This window comes from Equus asinus, chromosome 5, assembly GCF_041296235.1.
Source record: "Equus asinus isolate D_3611 breed Donkey chromosome 5, EquAss-T2T_v2, whole genome shotgun sequence".
NCBI lineage: Eukaryota > Metazoa > Chordata > Mammalia > Perissodactyla > Equidae > Equus > Equus asinus.
Window position 1 is genome coordinate 64882532 of NC_091794.1, and position 16936 is coordinate 64899467.

The following is a 16936-nucleotide window of genomic DNA, read 5'->3' on the forward strand; positions in this document are numbered from 1 at the left end:
AACTCTATTTACCTAGACTCTTAAAGCTGACGGGAAGAACTCTTCTACCAGAAATCTGTGACTTGTGTGAGTGTGTGTGTTTAACCCACACACCTTATGTAGCCGGAGAACCTCGGGAGCAGCTGTACCTAACATACTGAAGGGTTTTTTCACCCTTTTAAAATACTAAGACGCGACGGTGCCCTTCCCCAGCTCACCCCACCCCCACCAGCCCTAGCAGCAGGTGGAGAGAAAGAACACTGTAGGCTAGCGGATGACAGCTTTGTATAACCCTTTGGACCTTATATGCAAGCACGCAGCTGGTGTCTCCCAGGACGGGTAAAAAGACTTGTGCACGAGCTGCAAAGAGGAGTCTCGTCTACCCAGAGGAGGGCACACCGTGAGTACATCTGGAACCAGGAGAGAAGCACGGGCCGCCGGAAGGCGTGAGCATCCTAGGAGGGCCTCCCCGGCCGGGCCGTGTGTTCCGACAGAGAAGCTGACTCCCGCAGCCCGGCCCCGGGGGCAGGCGAGAGCGGGCGTCGGGAAGCCCGGAGCCGCCTCTCGGAGGACACGCCCCGGCCGCGCGGAGGAAGTTCCGAGCCGCGCTCGGGGCCACACGCGCGCGGCCCGCCGCCGCCTGCCTCCGGCCCGCGGCGCCGCCCGAGCCCGCGCGAGGGCCCGCATCCCCGCCGGTGGGGCCGCCGCGCTCCGCGGCAGCCTAGGCCGCAACCCGCCGCCCGGGCCGGCCCCAACTTCCCGGCGCGCCCGCACCGGCGTCACGGCGGCGGCCAGCGCCATGCCCGCCCGCGCTCCGGTCCGGCCGAGCGCCCCGAGCGCGGCCCCCGCCCTCCGGCGCCCCGACCCACCTCCAAGTCGCGGCCTTTGTTCTTGAAATTCTTGAGCCGTTGGTTGTCCAGTTTCTCGTTGTCCGCCATGGCCGGGCCGGCGACTCCCTCCCCCGCCCGGGCCCCGCGGGATCCGCCCCAACCACCACGCCGCGCCGACACTCCCGGAGCCGGGCCGCCGCCCGCGCCGCCCCCGCCGCCGCTTAGCTCCTCTGCCCGGCCTCCAGCTGCTCCTCCTCTCCCCGCCCGCCCCCCGCCCTCCCCGGCGCGACGGCAGCGCGGGCCGAGACAACAGCGGGCCGGGCAGCAACGGCGGCGGAATCTGCTGCCGGCTGAGGGGGAGGCAGCCTCGGTCTGAGGGCCCGGCGCCGCGGCCACGCCCATCCCGCCAACCCCGCTCGCCGATTGGTCAACCAGGCTCCGGCGCGCTCGGCCAATCAGAAAGGACGATGGGGAGCGGGGGCGGGGAGAGCGAGCGGAACGGGGAAGCGAGCGGTGCTGGGAGTAAGGGGCCGGCGGTCGGGAGGTCTGGGCGGGGCGGGGCGGGGCGGGGCGCGAGAGGACAGAGGAGGCGGGGCCGCGCCCCTCCGTAGCCCGCGGGCGGAAGCGAGAGAGAATGAGGAGGCAAGAGGGGAGCCGCGGCCGCGGGGAGGCTCGGGACGAGTGGGTTTGTTCCGGTTCTCCTTCCGCTGCAGACGTCCGGGGCCCAGGCCCGAAGCCGAGGGGGAAGTACGTTCTCTTTCTCGGAGCGCCCGCTCTGCCAGGGCATTTCCTGCGCGCTCCGCCGACTGTAAAGGAAGTGGGGGCTGCGCCTCGCGCCATCCCCGGTGCGGGCCCCACTGCCCCACCAGCTGCGGTCCCCGCGGGGGCCTGCGTCTGAGGGCCGGGTTTCGGGGCCGGCCTGCGGGGAGACGTGCTTTGGGGGGCGCGGCGGAAGCGGGAGGGACGGTGGGTGGAAAATTAGACAAATCTGATTCATCCTCTCTGACCAAGTCCCCGCGACAGGTAGGAACTTGGGAAGCGCTGATGATGCTGTGACGATAGCACCTCCTAGGTGTTCCTTCTTAGAAAGTGCAGAAGCTACTTGGCCACAAAGTACTAACTTCTGGAAGGCGCGGTTGGTGGCACCTAACATAGTAATGTAACGTTGTAACTGTTGAGAAAGGAAACCGAATTCCGAGGACTTGCATCTCTACCAGGAATATTATTACCAAAGGCAGAAATAACACAGGCTATAAAAGAACGTACTCAAGTATTCCTGGAAAAGGGAGAAAGAAATGGCTTAAAAATATTTAAATACCAACTAATAGCTCTTCAAATGTGCAGGGAAACGTGAGGTAGTCAGCAGCAGCTGAGGTCAGAAGGAAACGAGCAGGGTAGAAGCGTTGGGTGTGTTTAAATTTGGCGAGGCAGGGGGAGGAGACCCTAATTCAAACTCCTTTGGGAACTTTTATTCCTCGTCCCTTTCCCTCGCACTTCCTTACTAGCCTATTTTTTTTTTTTTTGTAGGACAGCGTGCAGAGATAAAACGTTTAAAATGAGAATAGTACCTTTAAAGTCCTCAATACTTTGTATACTTTCAGCTGCCTAGGCAAACAGAAGCTGTACCTGGAAACAATTCACATTGAAGGTTAACTTGAATGTAAATTCAGTGCCCATTTTAAATTTAAATGAGAATCATTTATTTGAAGTAACATTGCACACTGGAGCGCTGATGTTTTCAAAATGAGTTTAGGATAAGCAATTTCACTTGAAAAGCTGGGATATGTGTGAGTTTTCCACCAACATGGATATCTGTCATGAGCAGAATTCAAGAAAACAAATTACTGGTGAATTCCCACCCTATGATTAGAAATTAATCTTGTCGACATGCGTGTATAGATGAATGTTTTCTATTTCTTGGAGTAAATTCCATGACAGCCTTCATGATAAAGGTTGTGAAATTGTCTGCCATTATGTTTCCCAGCTACAGCTGATTGTCTCTGTGAGTAAACAACTCGAGATTCTCTGCAGAATACTCCTAAGAGAAGGTGTGATCGCAGTTACCCACCGAGAGAGATGCAGTACAGACAGGAAATGAGCACAAAGTGATTTTGGTTTTTTGTTTAAGGTCTGTCTAAAGCCTGTCTCCCTCTCTAGACAATAAGTCATGGACCATATTTTGTTCTCTATGTACCTGGCACCTAGTAGTACTTGGCACATAATATGCAGTCAGTGACTGTCGAATGTAAGACCTGAATCTAAACTTCTTTGACTTATGTTCCGTAAGTTAAAGAACAAGCTAACACTTCTTGATAAAAGGTGTGAATTGAGTTGTTGCTTCTAATTTACAGTAAGTTCCTTCAAGGAATTCTTAATTTGGTATCATGCTCATTCCAGGGTTCTGGGAGTAGATCAGACATAGGTTTCAGGGCATACCCCCTACATGTTTAAAAGTAGTTGTGACACTCTTTGCTAAGATGAACAATTATCCTTAATTATAATGCTTAAGTAATCTGTTTGCTGGCCTAAATTTTTCACTTGAAATTGTCACTACGTGTTTGCCACCCAGTTTACATGTTTAGTCTCTGTACTTCAGTTCTTCCCCGATAGAAGATGCATAATTTATCAAAGGGGTAAAGCAGTTCTTCTGGAGTTGGTAATACAGCAGTGCGTTGCTTAACAATGACAGGTATTTGTTCTGAGAAATATGTTGTTAGGTGATTTTGTCGTCGTTCGATCATCAGAGTGTGCTTACACAAACCTAGATGTTATAGCCTACTACACACCTAAGCTGTGTGGTACTAATCTTAAAGGACCACTGTCATACATGCAGTGCATCGTTGACCAAACCGTCCTTGTGCAGCCCATGACTGTAGCCCTAAATGCAGATTGGCAACCTGATTAGTGAGATACAGTAGCTCTAACTGCAGTTTTAGAAATTTGACTTGCTCAGTAAGGAAGTAGTAAGATGCAGCCATTGATACCATTTCAACATAGACTATTTAACGTTTAACAAAGATGTTTTCTGTGTTTATGAAATATTGTTATAACCAAACACTATAAAACCTATATATGAGACCTGTTTTCAAATAGGATATTCAGTGCCAGGTAACTTAATATCCTGACTTGTTAATTTGGTATAGGAAAAATCTGAAATATTATGGAGATACTTATTTTCAATGTGTCATGAAATTCTCCTCTTAGAGTCACTTTCTGAATAAAGAATCTTCCTCTCTTCTGCAACAGATATTTGTGAGAGGGTTTGTGAAGCTTTGCATAGGGTTTTAGTTGATCAAATGTAATTTCAGAAAGAATTATAATTGATAATTCTTTCATTTAAGCAGTTTGGGGTGGTCTCATGATGCATACATTAAATTGACGATTGTGGAATTGCTCTTTAGTCTATAATGTGGCTCTTACAGTTTCTGTTACTGTTTAGGGAATATCTTGGATTATGTGTGATTTCTTGAGCAAAACTCTAGGTAGTATTTCCTGAAGTGAGATGCAATTTTATATGTTGCTAAATCTTACTAAAATGTAATTTGTGTTTTTACAGTTGGAGTAGTTCTTTTTTCCAGAGGAAAACATTGGACCTTTAGTAATATACCTTTATTTTCTTAGGAAAACGTAGTTGGTGAGGTATTCTGGGACTTCATTCATTTATCTTTATTGCCAGGATTTTTCTGACTTATAACTTGAGGAGCCTGGAGAAAACTACTTCTTTATTTTGACTAAAGTCCCAGAATGGTAAGAGATGATGAATTAAAAAGTTAGCTGTTGATATTAATTTGATTGGAGAGATGAGCCACCCAATTTTTCTTTCTCAGAAACTATTTTCTTTTTACATTTTCGACTAGTTAATTGGAGAAAAACTTAGAAATTGGAGAAAAACTAAATTTTTTAGTTTAGTTGAGAAAAACCAAATTTGTACATTCATGTGTACAAATCATTAAGTATTGGTGGATATCTATTTGTATTGCTGCCAGGCAAACATGCATAGATTATCTAAAGCTTTTTTCACTTGCTTTTTACTTGAGCCTAAAATATTGGGAAATGAAAGGATATATATTTTTTAATTTTTAAAGAATAAATACCACAGAAAGAGCCACTTAAGAAGCCAAAGAGGCTGATCGTATGGCCACAGCAGTGTTTCTCAAACGGAGTTTCCCAGAACTGGATTTTAGAGAGTGTTCCTTAAAAGAAAAGTTTCCTTGGTGTAACAGTTTACGAATTTGGGGGTGGGTGGGAGTGGAAATTTTGAGACATTAGTGTTAAGCAGAACACTGTTTGGAAACTTGAAATCAGTGAGCCTAGAAAGATCACTATCCCCCCTCAATTAAAAAATGTTGTGTTAATAGCATCAGCCAAGTATAGTGACTTACAAATGAGTGATACTTCAAAAGTTTGCTTGAAGATTAGTTCTTTGAAACATGTGCGTGAGAACATGGTCATGACTAGTGAGGGGTGTTCAGGTTAGCTCACAGAGGCTTATTTAATTTTTCAAGTACTTGTATGAATGCCACGGAACCTAGACGCAATATGTGGCAATATTTCTATGAGGAAAATATTTGGATTTACAACACTGGTTAGGAGGAACACCTCTCTTCTCTTTGCCACTGTGCACCAGGAACTGTGTTAGGTGATGAAGTTACAAAGATGACAATGTTCCTTCCCCTTAGAATTCCATGAATCAGACATTCTGCAAATTCATACTTTACCTGATGTTTCGGGTGCCTGACCTGGCTCTCACCGTTGGACTCTCATGGTTTCTAGTAGCCCAAACTGGTGAAGAGGAAGGTTAGGAGTCTAGGCATCGGGAAGTAAGGGAGTGGGGGTGGATGAAGTTTAGGCCCAAACCTCTCCTCTCAATACTTCTCACTTCAGGCAAGCTCCCAACCCCTATTTTTTTTAAACGTTTTTTGTTTTTCTTCTTCAGTTATTTTATTAAAATCGTAAAGGTTTATAACATTGTATAATTCCGAGTGTACATTATTATTTATCAATTTCTATGTAGACTGCATCGTGCTCATCACCAGTAGTCTAATTTCTATCCATCACCATCCATATGTGCTCCCTTACCCCTTTCACCCATGCCCCAGCCCCCTTCCCCTCTGGTAACCACTAATCTGTTCTCTTTGTCCGTATTCCACATATGAGTGAAATTCTGCAGTATTTGTCTTTGTCTGGCTTATCTCACTTAACATCATACCTTCGGGGTCCATCCATGTTGTTTCAAATGGGACGATTTTGTCTTTTTTGTGGTTGAGTAGTATTCCATTGTATATGTATACCACATCTTCCTTGTCCATGCATATCGGGGCAGTTGGGTTGCTTCTACATCTTGGCCATTGTGAATAATGCTGCGATGAAGATAGGTGTGCATAAATCTTGTTCAGTTGTTGATTTCAAGATCTTTGGATAAATACCCAGTAGTGGGATAACTGGGTCCTATGGTATTTCCATTTTTAATTTTTCAAGGAATCTCCATACTGTTATCTACAGTGGCTGCACCATTTTGCATTTCTACCAGCAGTGTATGAGGGTTCCCTTTTCTCCACATCCTCTCCAACATTTGTTATTTTTGTCTTGGCAATTGTAGCCATTCTGACTGGTGTAAGGTGATATCTTGTTGTAGTTTTGATTTGTATTTCCCTAATAATTAGTGAAGTTGAACATCTTTTCATGCTTCTGTTGGCTATCTGTATATCTTGTTTTGGAGAAATGTGTATTCATATCCTCTGCCCATTTTTTGATTGGGTTGTTTGTTGGTGACTTGTATGAGTTCTTTATATATTTCAGAGTTTAACCCTTTGTCAGATATATGATTTGCAAATATTTTCTCCCAGTTGGTGGGTTGTCTTTTCATTTTGTTCCTGGTTTCCTTTGCCTTGCAGAAACTTCTTAGTCTGATGTTGTCCCATTTGTTATTTTTTATTTTTTTCCCCTTGCCTGAGTAGACATGGTGTTCAAAAATATGCTGCTAAGACTGACGTCAAAGAGTGTATAGCCTATATTTTCTTCTAGAAGTTTTATGGTTTCAGGCCTTACCTTCAAGTCTTTAATCCATTTGAGTTAATTTTTGTGTATGGCAAAAGATAATGGTCTACTTTCATTCTTTTGCACATGGCTGTCCAATTTTCCCAACACCATTTATTGAAGTGACTTTCCTTTCCGCATTGTATGTTTTTAGCTCCTTTGTTGAAGAATAACTGACTATAGATGTGTGGTTTTATTTCTGGGCTCTCAATTCTGTTCCACTGATCTGCATGTCTGTTTTTGTGCCAGTGCCATGCTGTTTTGATTACTGTAGCTTTGTGGTATATTTTGAAATCAGGGATTATGATGCCTCCAGCTTTGTTCTTTATTCCTCAGGATTCCTTTGGCTATTCAGGGTCTTTTGTTGTTCCATATAAATTTTTGGATTCTTTGTTCTGTTTCCGTGAAGAATGTCATTGGGTTTCTGACTGGGATTGCATTGAATCAGTAGATTGCTTTAGGTCACATGGACATTTTAACTATGTTTATTCTTCCAATCCATGAGCATGGAATGTCTTTCCATTTCTTTATATCTTCTTTGATTTATTTGAATAATGTCTTACAGTTTTCAATGTATAGGTCTTTCACCTCCTTGGTTAAATTTATTCCTAGATATTTTGTTCTTTTTGTTGCAACTTTAAATGAAATTTTATTCTTGAGTTCTTTTTCTATTAGTTCATTATTAGTGTATAGAAATGCAACTGATTTTTGTAAGTTGATTTTGTACCCTGCAACTTTGGTGTAGCTGATTACAAGATTGCCTGCTACATAATTGCTCAGTAATTGTTATCTGCTTATAATAGTAGAAATACAAAGAACAACAATGATAGTAATAAAATACTTCATGTAGATAAAACACTTAGAATATAGTAGGTATTCAATATTCTGTAAAAATTATTACTTTCGTTACAAAATTCTTTCTCATAAAGCATAGGGTTATAAGAGGTTCCAGTACATAAGCACCCCCTAATTCTTTTATATATTCTTTATTTTCTAATATCTTCCCTCCCCTCTGAATAAGCTCTGTGGATTACGCCAATACCAATTTCCTGGTTTGTTTGTTTGTTTTTAAGTTTTTTTTTTCTTTCTGCTTTTTGTCCCCAAATCCCCCCAGTACATAGTTGTATATTCTAGTTGTGGGTCCTTCTAGTTGTGGCACTTTTCCTGGTTTTGATAGTGTAGTATAGTTATGTTACCACAGCAGGGGGAGGCTGAATGAAGGATATATGGGACTGCCTTGTTTTTTTTTTTGCAACTCTATGAATCTTTAATTGTTTAAAAATGTAAAGTTTTTGGAAGTGGCATCAGCAACATGGTGGAGTGAGCTGTTTCCTTTCTCTCTCCCCTTTTGAGCTACAACTAAATGAACATTCATTGACCAATGCAGGGTACCCACACTGCACCAAAAGATACCTGAGAGACCCATGCAGCTGTACATCTGAAGGTAGATGGACTGGCTCCCTGGGAAGTGGTGGAGATAGGTGAGTACTCCCCTACCCATCCCCAGCAGCTGTATGTGTGTGCCTGAACACTTTCCCAGTCTGTGTGGGTGCCCATAGTACTGCTGCAGTCCCAAAAGCAGGAACCTGCCTCGGTGTGACTGTGGGAATGAGCGACAGCAGCCCGTGGCCCTGGCATGAAAGCTTTCCTGTTCGGTGGAGAGCCCATCCTGCCACTGTGGTCCCAGTGAGTGGCCCAGGCATGGACTCTGCAAAGAAGCCCCACCTACGAAGCACAACAGCCGGCACGACCTTAAGGAGAGGCAATGGTAGATACATGCGCAGGCAAATGCTTTCCTGGCAAGTGGGAGCCCAGAGTACCGCTGCAGCCCCACAAGTGGGAATGCACCTTGGCATGGGAGCAGCCCTAAGCCCACATGCGACCACTTTCCCAGCCAGTGGAAGCACCCACCATACCTGCATAACTTCCCAGCAGACAGGGTGCAATCAGGAACACAGCTTCTGCTTCCCACCAGCAGTTGCAGGTGGAATCTGTGACCTGATACTACCACAAATGCACTGCCAAAAGATCAGTTCATCAAACACCATGAAAAACTACAGTGACAATTCAGAGCAGAAGGAGAATGACAAATCTCCAGAAACTGACCCTGAATTCACAGAAATTTACAATCTAATTGACAGAGAATTCAAAATAGCTGTCATAAAGAAACTCTGGGGCCCACCTTGTGGCCGAGTGGTTAAGTTCATGCACTCTGCTTCAGCGGCCCAGGGTTTTGCTGGTTCAGATCCTGGGTGCCTACGTGGCACCACTCAGTGGGCCATGCTGAGGTGGCATCCCACATAGCACAACCAGAGATACTCACAACTAGAATATACAACTATGTACTGGGGGGCCTTGTGGGGAAGAAGAAGGAAAAAAAAAGGAAGATTGGCAACAGTTGTTAGCTCAGGTGCCAATCTTAAAAAAAAGAGACAAAAAAAAAAAGAAACAACAAGTTATAAGAAAACTCAGAAAGATAATTCAGTGAGCTCAGGAATAAAACTAATGAGAAGAAGGAATGCTTCACCAAAGAGATTGAAACTATAAAAAAACCCAAGCAGAAATTCTGGATATGAAGAACACAATTAACGAGATAAAAATCATCTAGAATCCTTAAAAAATAGAGCTGATGTTATGGAGGAAAGATTTAGTGACTTTAAGGACAGATGTAAAGAAATGCTTCATGTGGAGGAGGGGAGAGAACTAAGATTTTTAAAAAATGAAGAAATTCTTTGAGAAATATCTGACTCGAAGCAACATAAGGACTATAGGTATTCCAGAGTGAGAAGAAAGGGGAGAAAGGAGCAGAGAGCTTGTTCAAAGAAATAATAGCTGAGAATTTCCTAAACCTGGGGAAGGAACTGGACTTACCAGTACGTGAAGCCAATAGAACTCCATTAGGAGTTCATCAGTGCTAAGAGACCTTCTCCAAGGCATGTAATAGTACAACTGGCAAAAGTCAATGACAAAAAATATTAAAGGAAGCAAGGGAGAAGAAAATTACCTACAAAGGAATCTCTATCAGGCTTTCAGCAGATGGGCAGAAACCTTACATGCTAAGAGAGAGTGGGATGATATATTCCAAATTCTGAAAGACAAAAAGTTTGAGCCGAGAACCCTCTATCCAGTGAAACCATCCTTCAGATATGATGGAGAAATAAAAGCTTTCCCAGATAAACAAAAGCTGAGGGAGTTCATTGCCACTATACCTCCCCTACAAGAAATGATTAAGGAGGCCCTCATACCTGAAACAAAAAGACAAAGCTTGGAGCAAGGAGATAAATAGCCACAGTCAGAAAACTGCAGCTCTCTTTCAGAACAGGGTAGCAAATACTTAATAAAAACTTAAAAGGTAAGGGGAAGGAAAGCATCAAAGGCAACTATAAACACTTCAACTTAGTCACAAACTCACAACACAAAACAGAACAATTTGTGCCAACAATAACTCAGAAGGGGAAGAGGAAAAGGATGGAACCTGGTCAGGCTAATGGAGACAAGAGGCTATCAGAAAATCGAGTATCTCATCTATGACATGTTTTATACAAACATCATAGTAACCACTAAACAAAAAATTAGAGCAGAGCCACAATTCATAAAAAAAAAAAAAGAGATAAATCAGGAAACCATCACAGAAAACCACCAAAATGAAATGGCAGTCAAAAACACAAAGGAAGAGAAACAATGGAAATATAGAATAACCAGAAAATGAGATAAAATAGCAAAGGAGAAATAATAAAATAGAGACAAATGAAAATGAAAATACAACATACAAGCTCTTTTAGCATTCAACAAAAGCAGTTATAAGAGGGAAATTCAGAGCAATACAGGCCAACCTCAAAGAAAAAAACTTTCAAATAAGTAATTTGAAATGACACCTAACAGAACTAGAAAAAGAAGAACAAATGAAGCCCAAAGTCAGTAGAAGCAGGGAAATAAAATTAGAGCAGAAATAAATGAAATAGAGATTTAAAAAAAAAACAGTAGAAAAGATCAGTGAAACTAAGAGCTGGTTAAAGGAGAAAATTAAAAAAACTGAGAAACCCTTAGCCAGGCTCACTAAGAAAATAAGAGAGAAGGCTCAAATAAATAAAATTAGAAATGAAAGAGGAGAAATTACAGTGGATACCACAGAAATACAAAGGATTATAAGAAAATACTGTGATAGACTATATGCCAACAGGCTGGATAACCTAGAAGAAATGGATAAATTCTTAGACTCCTACAACCTCCCAAAACTGAATCAAGAAGACATACAGAATCTGAATAGGCCAATCACAAGTAGAGAGATTGAAACCATAATCAAAAACCTCCCCCAAAATAAAAGTCCAGGACCAGAGGGCTTCTCTAGAAAATTCTACCAAACATTCAAAGAAGATTTAATACCTATCGTTCTCAAAGTATTCCAAAAAATTGAAGAAGATGGAATGCTTCTTAACTTATTCTATGAGGCCAACATTACCTTGATACCAAAACCAGGCAAAGACATCACAAAGAAGGAAAATTACAGGCCAGTATCGTGAATGAACATAGATGCAAAAATCTTCAACAAAATATTGGAAAATTGAATACAGCAATACATTAAAAGGATCATAGAGGCCAGCCTGGTGGTGTAGTACTTAAGTTTGCACATGCTGCTTTGGCAGCCGGGATTTACAGGTTCCTATCCTGGGAGCAGACCTACACACTGCTTATCAAGCCATGTTGTGGTGGTGTCCCACATACAAAGCAGAGGAAGATTGGCACAGATGTTAGCTTAGTGATAATCTTCCTCAAGCAAAAAGAGGAAGATTGGCAACAGATGTTAGCTTAGGGCCAATCTTCCTTACCAAATGAAATAAAAGGATCATATACCATGATCAAGTGGGATTTATACCAAGGACACAGGGGTGTTTCAACATCTGCAGATCAATCAATGTGTTACACCAAATGTGGAGTAAAAATCACATGATCATCTGAATAGACACTGGGAAAGCATTTGACAAGATCCAACGTCCATTTATGATAAAAGCTCTCAATAAAATGAGTATAGAAGGAGGGTAACTCAACATAATAAAAGCCATATATGGCAAACCCAGAGCCAACACCATACTCAATGGGGAAAAACTAAAAGCCATCCTTCTGAGAACAGGAACAAGACAAGGGTGCCCACCTTCACCACTCCTGTTCAACACAGTACTGGAGGTTTTGGCCAGAGCAAGTAGGCAAGAAATAGAAATAAAAGATATCTAAAACGGAAAGGAATAAATAAAACTCTTGCTTTTTGCAGATGACATGATTCTATATATAGAAAACCCTAAAGAATCCATCAGGAAACTATTAGAAATAATCGACAACTACACCAAAGTTGCGGGGTACAAAATCAACTTACAAAAATCAGTTGCATTTCTATACACTGATAATGAACTGACAGAAAGAGAACTCAAGAATACAATCCCATTTACAATCGCAACAAAAAGGATAAAATATCTAGGAATAGGGGCTGGGTGCTTGGCTGAGGGCTTAAGTCTGCATGGTCTGCTTTGGCAGCCCAGAGTTTCACTGGTTTGGATCCTGGGCATGGACATGGCACCGCTCATCAGGCCATGCTGAGGCGGCATCCCACATGCCACAACTAGAAGGACCCACAACTAAACATACAACTATGTACTTGGGGGATTTGGGGAGAAAAAGCAGAAAAAAAATTATCTAGGAATAAATTTAACCAAGGGAGGTAAAAGACCTATACACTGAAAACTATAAGACGTTACTGAAAAAAATTGAAGAAGATATAAAGAAATGGAAAGACATTCCATGCTCATGGATTGGAAGAATAAACAGTTGAGTATAAAAGGATATAAATCAGGAACGACCAGCTGGAAGAGATGCATAGGGTGAGGAACAGGGAAAGGGTACAGAGCTTCCACGCCCTCCCCAGGTGCACCAGCCTCTCAGCACCTCCACAAGTCCAGCAACCCTGAAGCTCTCCGGACCTGTCCTTTTTGGAGTTTTGTGGAGGCTTCATTTAATAGGCATGATTGATTTAAATCATTGGCCAGCACGGCATTATCTGTTTTCTATCTACTCCCAGCACTACTCTCACTTCTGATCACGGAAAACAGAAGAGTGTTTCTTCCTAAACAGGCTCTAAGTAGGTCTAGTCCCAAAATGCCTAAGGCAGTTGTTCTCAAACTTTAGAGTGCTTTAGAACCACCTGGAAGGCTTAAACCCAGATTGATGGACTCCATCCACAGAGTTTATGATTCAGTAGGTCTGGGATAGCATCTGAAGATCATGCCGTGCTCATGGTACTGGTTCCTAGAACATACTTTGAGAACTGCTAGATCTGGCCTAGTGTTTCTTGTAGAAGATGGTTTCAGCCTAAGGTAAGGATAGAGGTAAAATACGGGTAATTAGGCATCACAGTAATAGATATGTTGTGCAAAATTTCAAAGTACTGCATATGTAGAATAATGGTTATGTAGTTACTTGAGAAATGTATTGAATGATGTTTCAGAGACAGAATTTACAGGCCAGTAATATCCAATTCCGTTTTACTTTCTGAATAGATTTATGCAATATTTTCCTGAGCCCCTTTCTGCCTCTAGTTTTTTTCTCTTGAGTTTTATCAAATGCTGTTTTGTTGATGACATTCTTCTAAGAGCCTAGCTCCACTGAGCCTGTGAAGTTGACTCTGAATTCCTTGGTGTTAGCTTAAATCTCATCCTCTGCCACTGCCTTCACAGTCTCTTTCTGGCCTGTCTCCTCTCCATTCTCATTCTGTCATCCTCTGCACTGTTAAAGACCTCTAGGAGCTGTTTCACATTCATGATGTCTCAGAGTTGGAAAGGAGCACGAATGTTGTCTAGTTCAACCACCTATTTTGTGTTTGAATTCTCACTTCAACATTCTCATACAGTACGACACATTTACTAATGGGAAACTCAATATTTCTTGAATCATAACCCATTCAGTCTTCAGAGGATATCATTAGAAAGTTCTTCATGTCAAACGTGTGTATATAATATCATTTAAAAGAAAAAGTCACTGTAATATTTAAGGTAGAAGCAGTTAAGTACCAATGGAGATAACAAAGGGCAAATGCGTTAAATAGAGCTCTTTTTTGCATTTGTGAAAACGGTAGATTCCTACCTTCAGTAGTATGTTACACCCGGATTAGGAGTCCTGTTTTGAAATTTGAGAGTAGTAGTGCTAGTCAGACTGTTGAAAATTAATTCTCATGAATATAAGTGGTTTTAACTTTAATGAAGACAGAACTGATGCCCTAAAACAGATAACTGCCTTGGATAATCGTATATAAGTGGGACTCTGATGTATGTATTAGTTATTTTGCCCTGTTACTGAGCATAGATTATATGTTACATATGGTACCATGTATACACATAATTCTGAAGGTGGATTAAAAATAGTACAAGATTGAACACTTTTAAGGTACGGAAATTAGTCTTGAAGTACACAACCCCTCATAGGATTTCTCAGTTTCCTATTTATAGTCTGTCACTATGTTATACAAAACCCTGAAGTCTCTTGGAGAACTTCTCAAATGGTTTCAACAGATTCTCCAGATGCCTGTAGCTCCCAGTATCATTTAGACTTAGTTACCACTGATTACCTGATTACTTATGGTGAACTTCCAAAAAATCTTTAACAGTAAATCTTTTAATGTTTTCTCACCCCTTCCTCACTCGATTGAATTCTGGAAACCCTTGTCCTTTCACCTGCATGCTTACCCCAGCACTCAGTAGGCCCTGTTCAAAGTTACTTATAACTAAGGAGAATAAGAGCCTAGTAAGTATCAGACCATCTTATTTAGAGCCCTTTAGGTATGAGAATGTCTTGCTCTCTTGCCTTTTGGCTACAACCTTAAGATCTGCCTAATCAAACCTTGATGTTCTCCATGGCAGAACGTAAGCTACCATGCTGATCCCAAGTTAGACTTCCCAGGTTTTTAGTTCTACTTATAAATAAAATCATCAGAGGGAACATTTAACTTGTAGACAGATCGAGTCAGCTAATGACTCGTAATACTATTATTTGGTTAATTCAAGGGTATCATAGAACCATTTAGAGGAGTAGAAAAATATTTATCCATACCTACGTGGCCTAGAAGAGCTATTTAGTTTCCAGAGATAGGAAATTCCTATTTATATTTTCTGTTCTTATTTTTTTTTATACTTTTACTTGCCACATGAAGAGAGGAAAAAAGTTACCCATCATTTATTTGTCCTGATGGTCGCCATCATGCAACCTCTTTAAAAGTAAGTGAAATGTGTCACAGGAGTCTTTTGAGAGCTGCATGTGTCTGTCTTCTCACTGAGTCTCTCTTAGTCCTCTTAGAGGCACTCTTGTGGCATGCGAAGTGATCCAAAGGGTACATTTGCAAATCGTTCATCTCAGCACCCTTAATGTGCTAGCTCCTTTTAGGAATAATTTAAACGCACTTTAGATTGCCCTTACCACAAAGTATTGCCCTTATTAAAGTACCCAAAATAACAAAGAGGCGGGGAGGAGATTAACAACATGTACATTTCCATCCACCCATCCAATATTACCATTAAGTGTAGTGTATATCTCAGCATATGTTTGGTAGTGTAATGTATAGTATAGTGGGACATATATCTAAGTGTATAGTGTGGTGCATAGCTAGGGTCAGCTTCATGCACACGTGACCTATATAGTTGCACAGGGTCCTGTGGTCAGAAGGGCACCATACTTGACTTAATGCTCTGCTGTCACCATCTTGAAATTCTTAATTTTTTAACAAGGGGCTCCATGTTTTTATTTTGCACTGGGCCTTGCAAATTATGTAGTCTGCCATGGATAATGCAATGTGTATTCTTCAACTCTGCCTAGCCACGATTCTCTATGACAAATGTTCCTTCAATCTTTAAAAAAAAACCTACATAATATTTCTATTATAAATGTAAATTAGTAATGTAAGGATACTTAGGATCATATTATTACCCTTCTGCAATCTGCTTTTTCATTTAATATACTAGGGATATTGCTCCCTGTCATTTATCTCATACTTTGTGATGGCTGAAGAATATACTCTTATAAGGGTAAACCATAGTTTATTTAATCTCCCCCTGATGGGCACATACTATCTCCTGTTCTTTGCTGTGTTGGAGTGAACATCCTTGAATGTATACCTTTGTTCACTTGCCCCACTATTTCCTTAGCAGAAATTTCTAGAAGTAGAATCATGGGTCAAAGGGAATGAACATTTAAAATGAACATTAAAAATTCATTAAATACATACTACCTGATTGCTCCTCAAAAAAATTATGCTAGGTTATACTAGTTTGAGTCTTACCAATAGACCTCAGGCGCTGCTGTTGCCCCTGTGCTAACTGAACGTAATAACTCAACTTCATCTCTGCCAGTCCGATAGTGCTGTGATTTTTTTTTTTTTTAAAGATTGGCACCTGAGGTAACAACTGATGCCAGTCTTCTTTCTTTTCCTTTTTTTTCTGCTTCTCCCTAAATCATCCCCCTAGTACATAGTTGTATATTTTAGTTGTGGATCCTTCTAGTCGTGGCATGTGGGACGCTGCCTCAGCGTGGGCTGACGAGTGGTACCATGTCCGTGCCCAGGATCTGAACTGGTGAAACCCTGGGCCGCGGAAGTGGAGTGCGCCAACTTAACCACTGGGCCCCGGGCCAGCCCTCAGTGCTGTGATTTCTAATGGCCTTTGCCTGAGTTACTGGCTTGCTGGGATGTCACTGATTCTGCTAACATGGAATGGCAGTTTATTGAATCAGACATCAGTGCACCTATCAGAGTGAGGACCTTCCAGGGGCTGATTTTATACCAACCTTCCTCATCAAATATTTGAGGCATTCTAAGCCCTCAACTTTTCTTTTAAAGTAATGTTTTTGCTTTCCATGTGTAACATTCAGGGATGCTGTAAGTGCTCAAAGAGACCCTCAGAGACATTGATCTTACTATCTTTCTGCTCTTAACCACCCAACTTTTAAAAACCTTTTTTATTTTGAAACAATTTCAGATTTTCACTGAAGTTGTAAGACAATTGTACAAAGAATTCCTATATGCTCTTCACCCAAATTCCCCAAATGTTAACGTTTTGCCA

General features: G+C 41.9%; 1 protein-coding gene and 1 long non-coding RNA gene across 2 annotated transcripts in view; one reads left to right on the forward strand and one right to left on the reverse strand.

Moving 5' to 3' along the window:
• The window catches only part of KPNA4 (karyopherin subunit alpha 4), a 59429-nt gene extending 58251 nt beyond the window's left edge, over positions 1-1178 (reverse strand). The window contains exon 1 of the mRNA XM_044770938.2: positions 849-1178. Within this exon, the coding sequence (XP_044626873.1) occupies positions 849-917 (69 nt within the window). The 5' untranslated portion in view covers positions 918-1178. The remainder of the gene's footprint in view (positions 1-848) is intronic.
• Positions 1179-1366: 188 nt separating this feature from the next.
• LOC139045296 (uncharacterized) overlaps positions 1367-16936 on the forward strand; it is a 72805-nt gene continuing 57235 nt past the window's right edge. Inside the window, exons 1-2 of the long non-coding RNA XR_011503355.1 lie at positions 1367-1556; positions 8233-8326. This is a non-coding gene — a long non-coding RNA (uncharacterized lncRNA). The remainder of the gene's footprint in view (positions 1557-8232; positions 8327-16936) is intronic.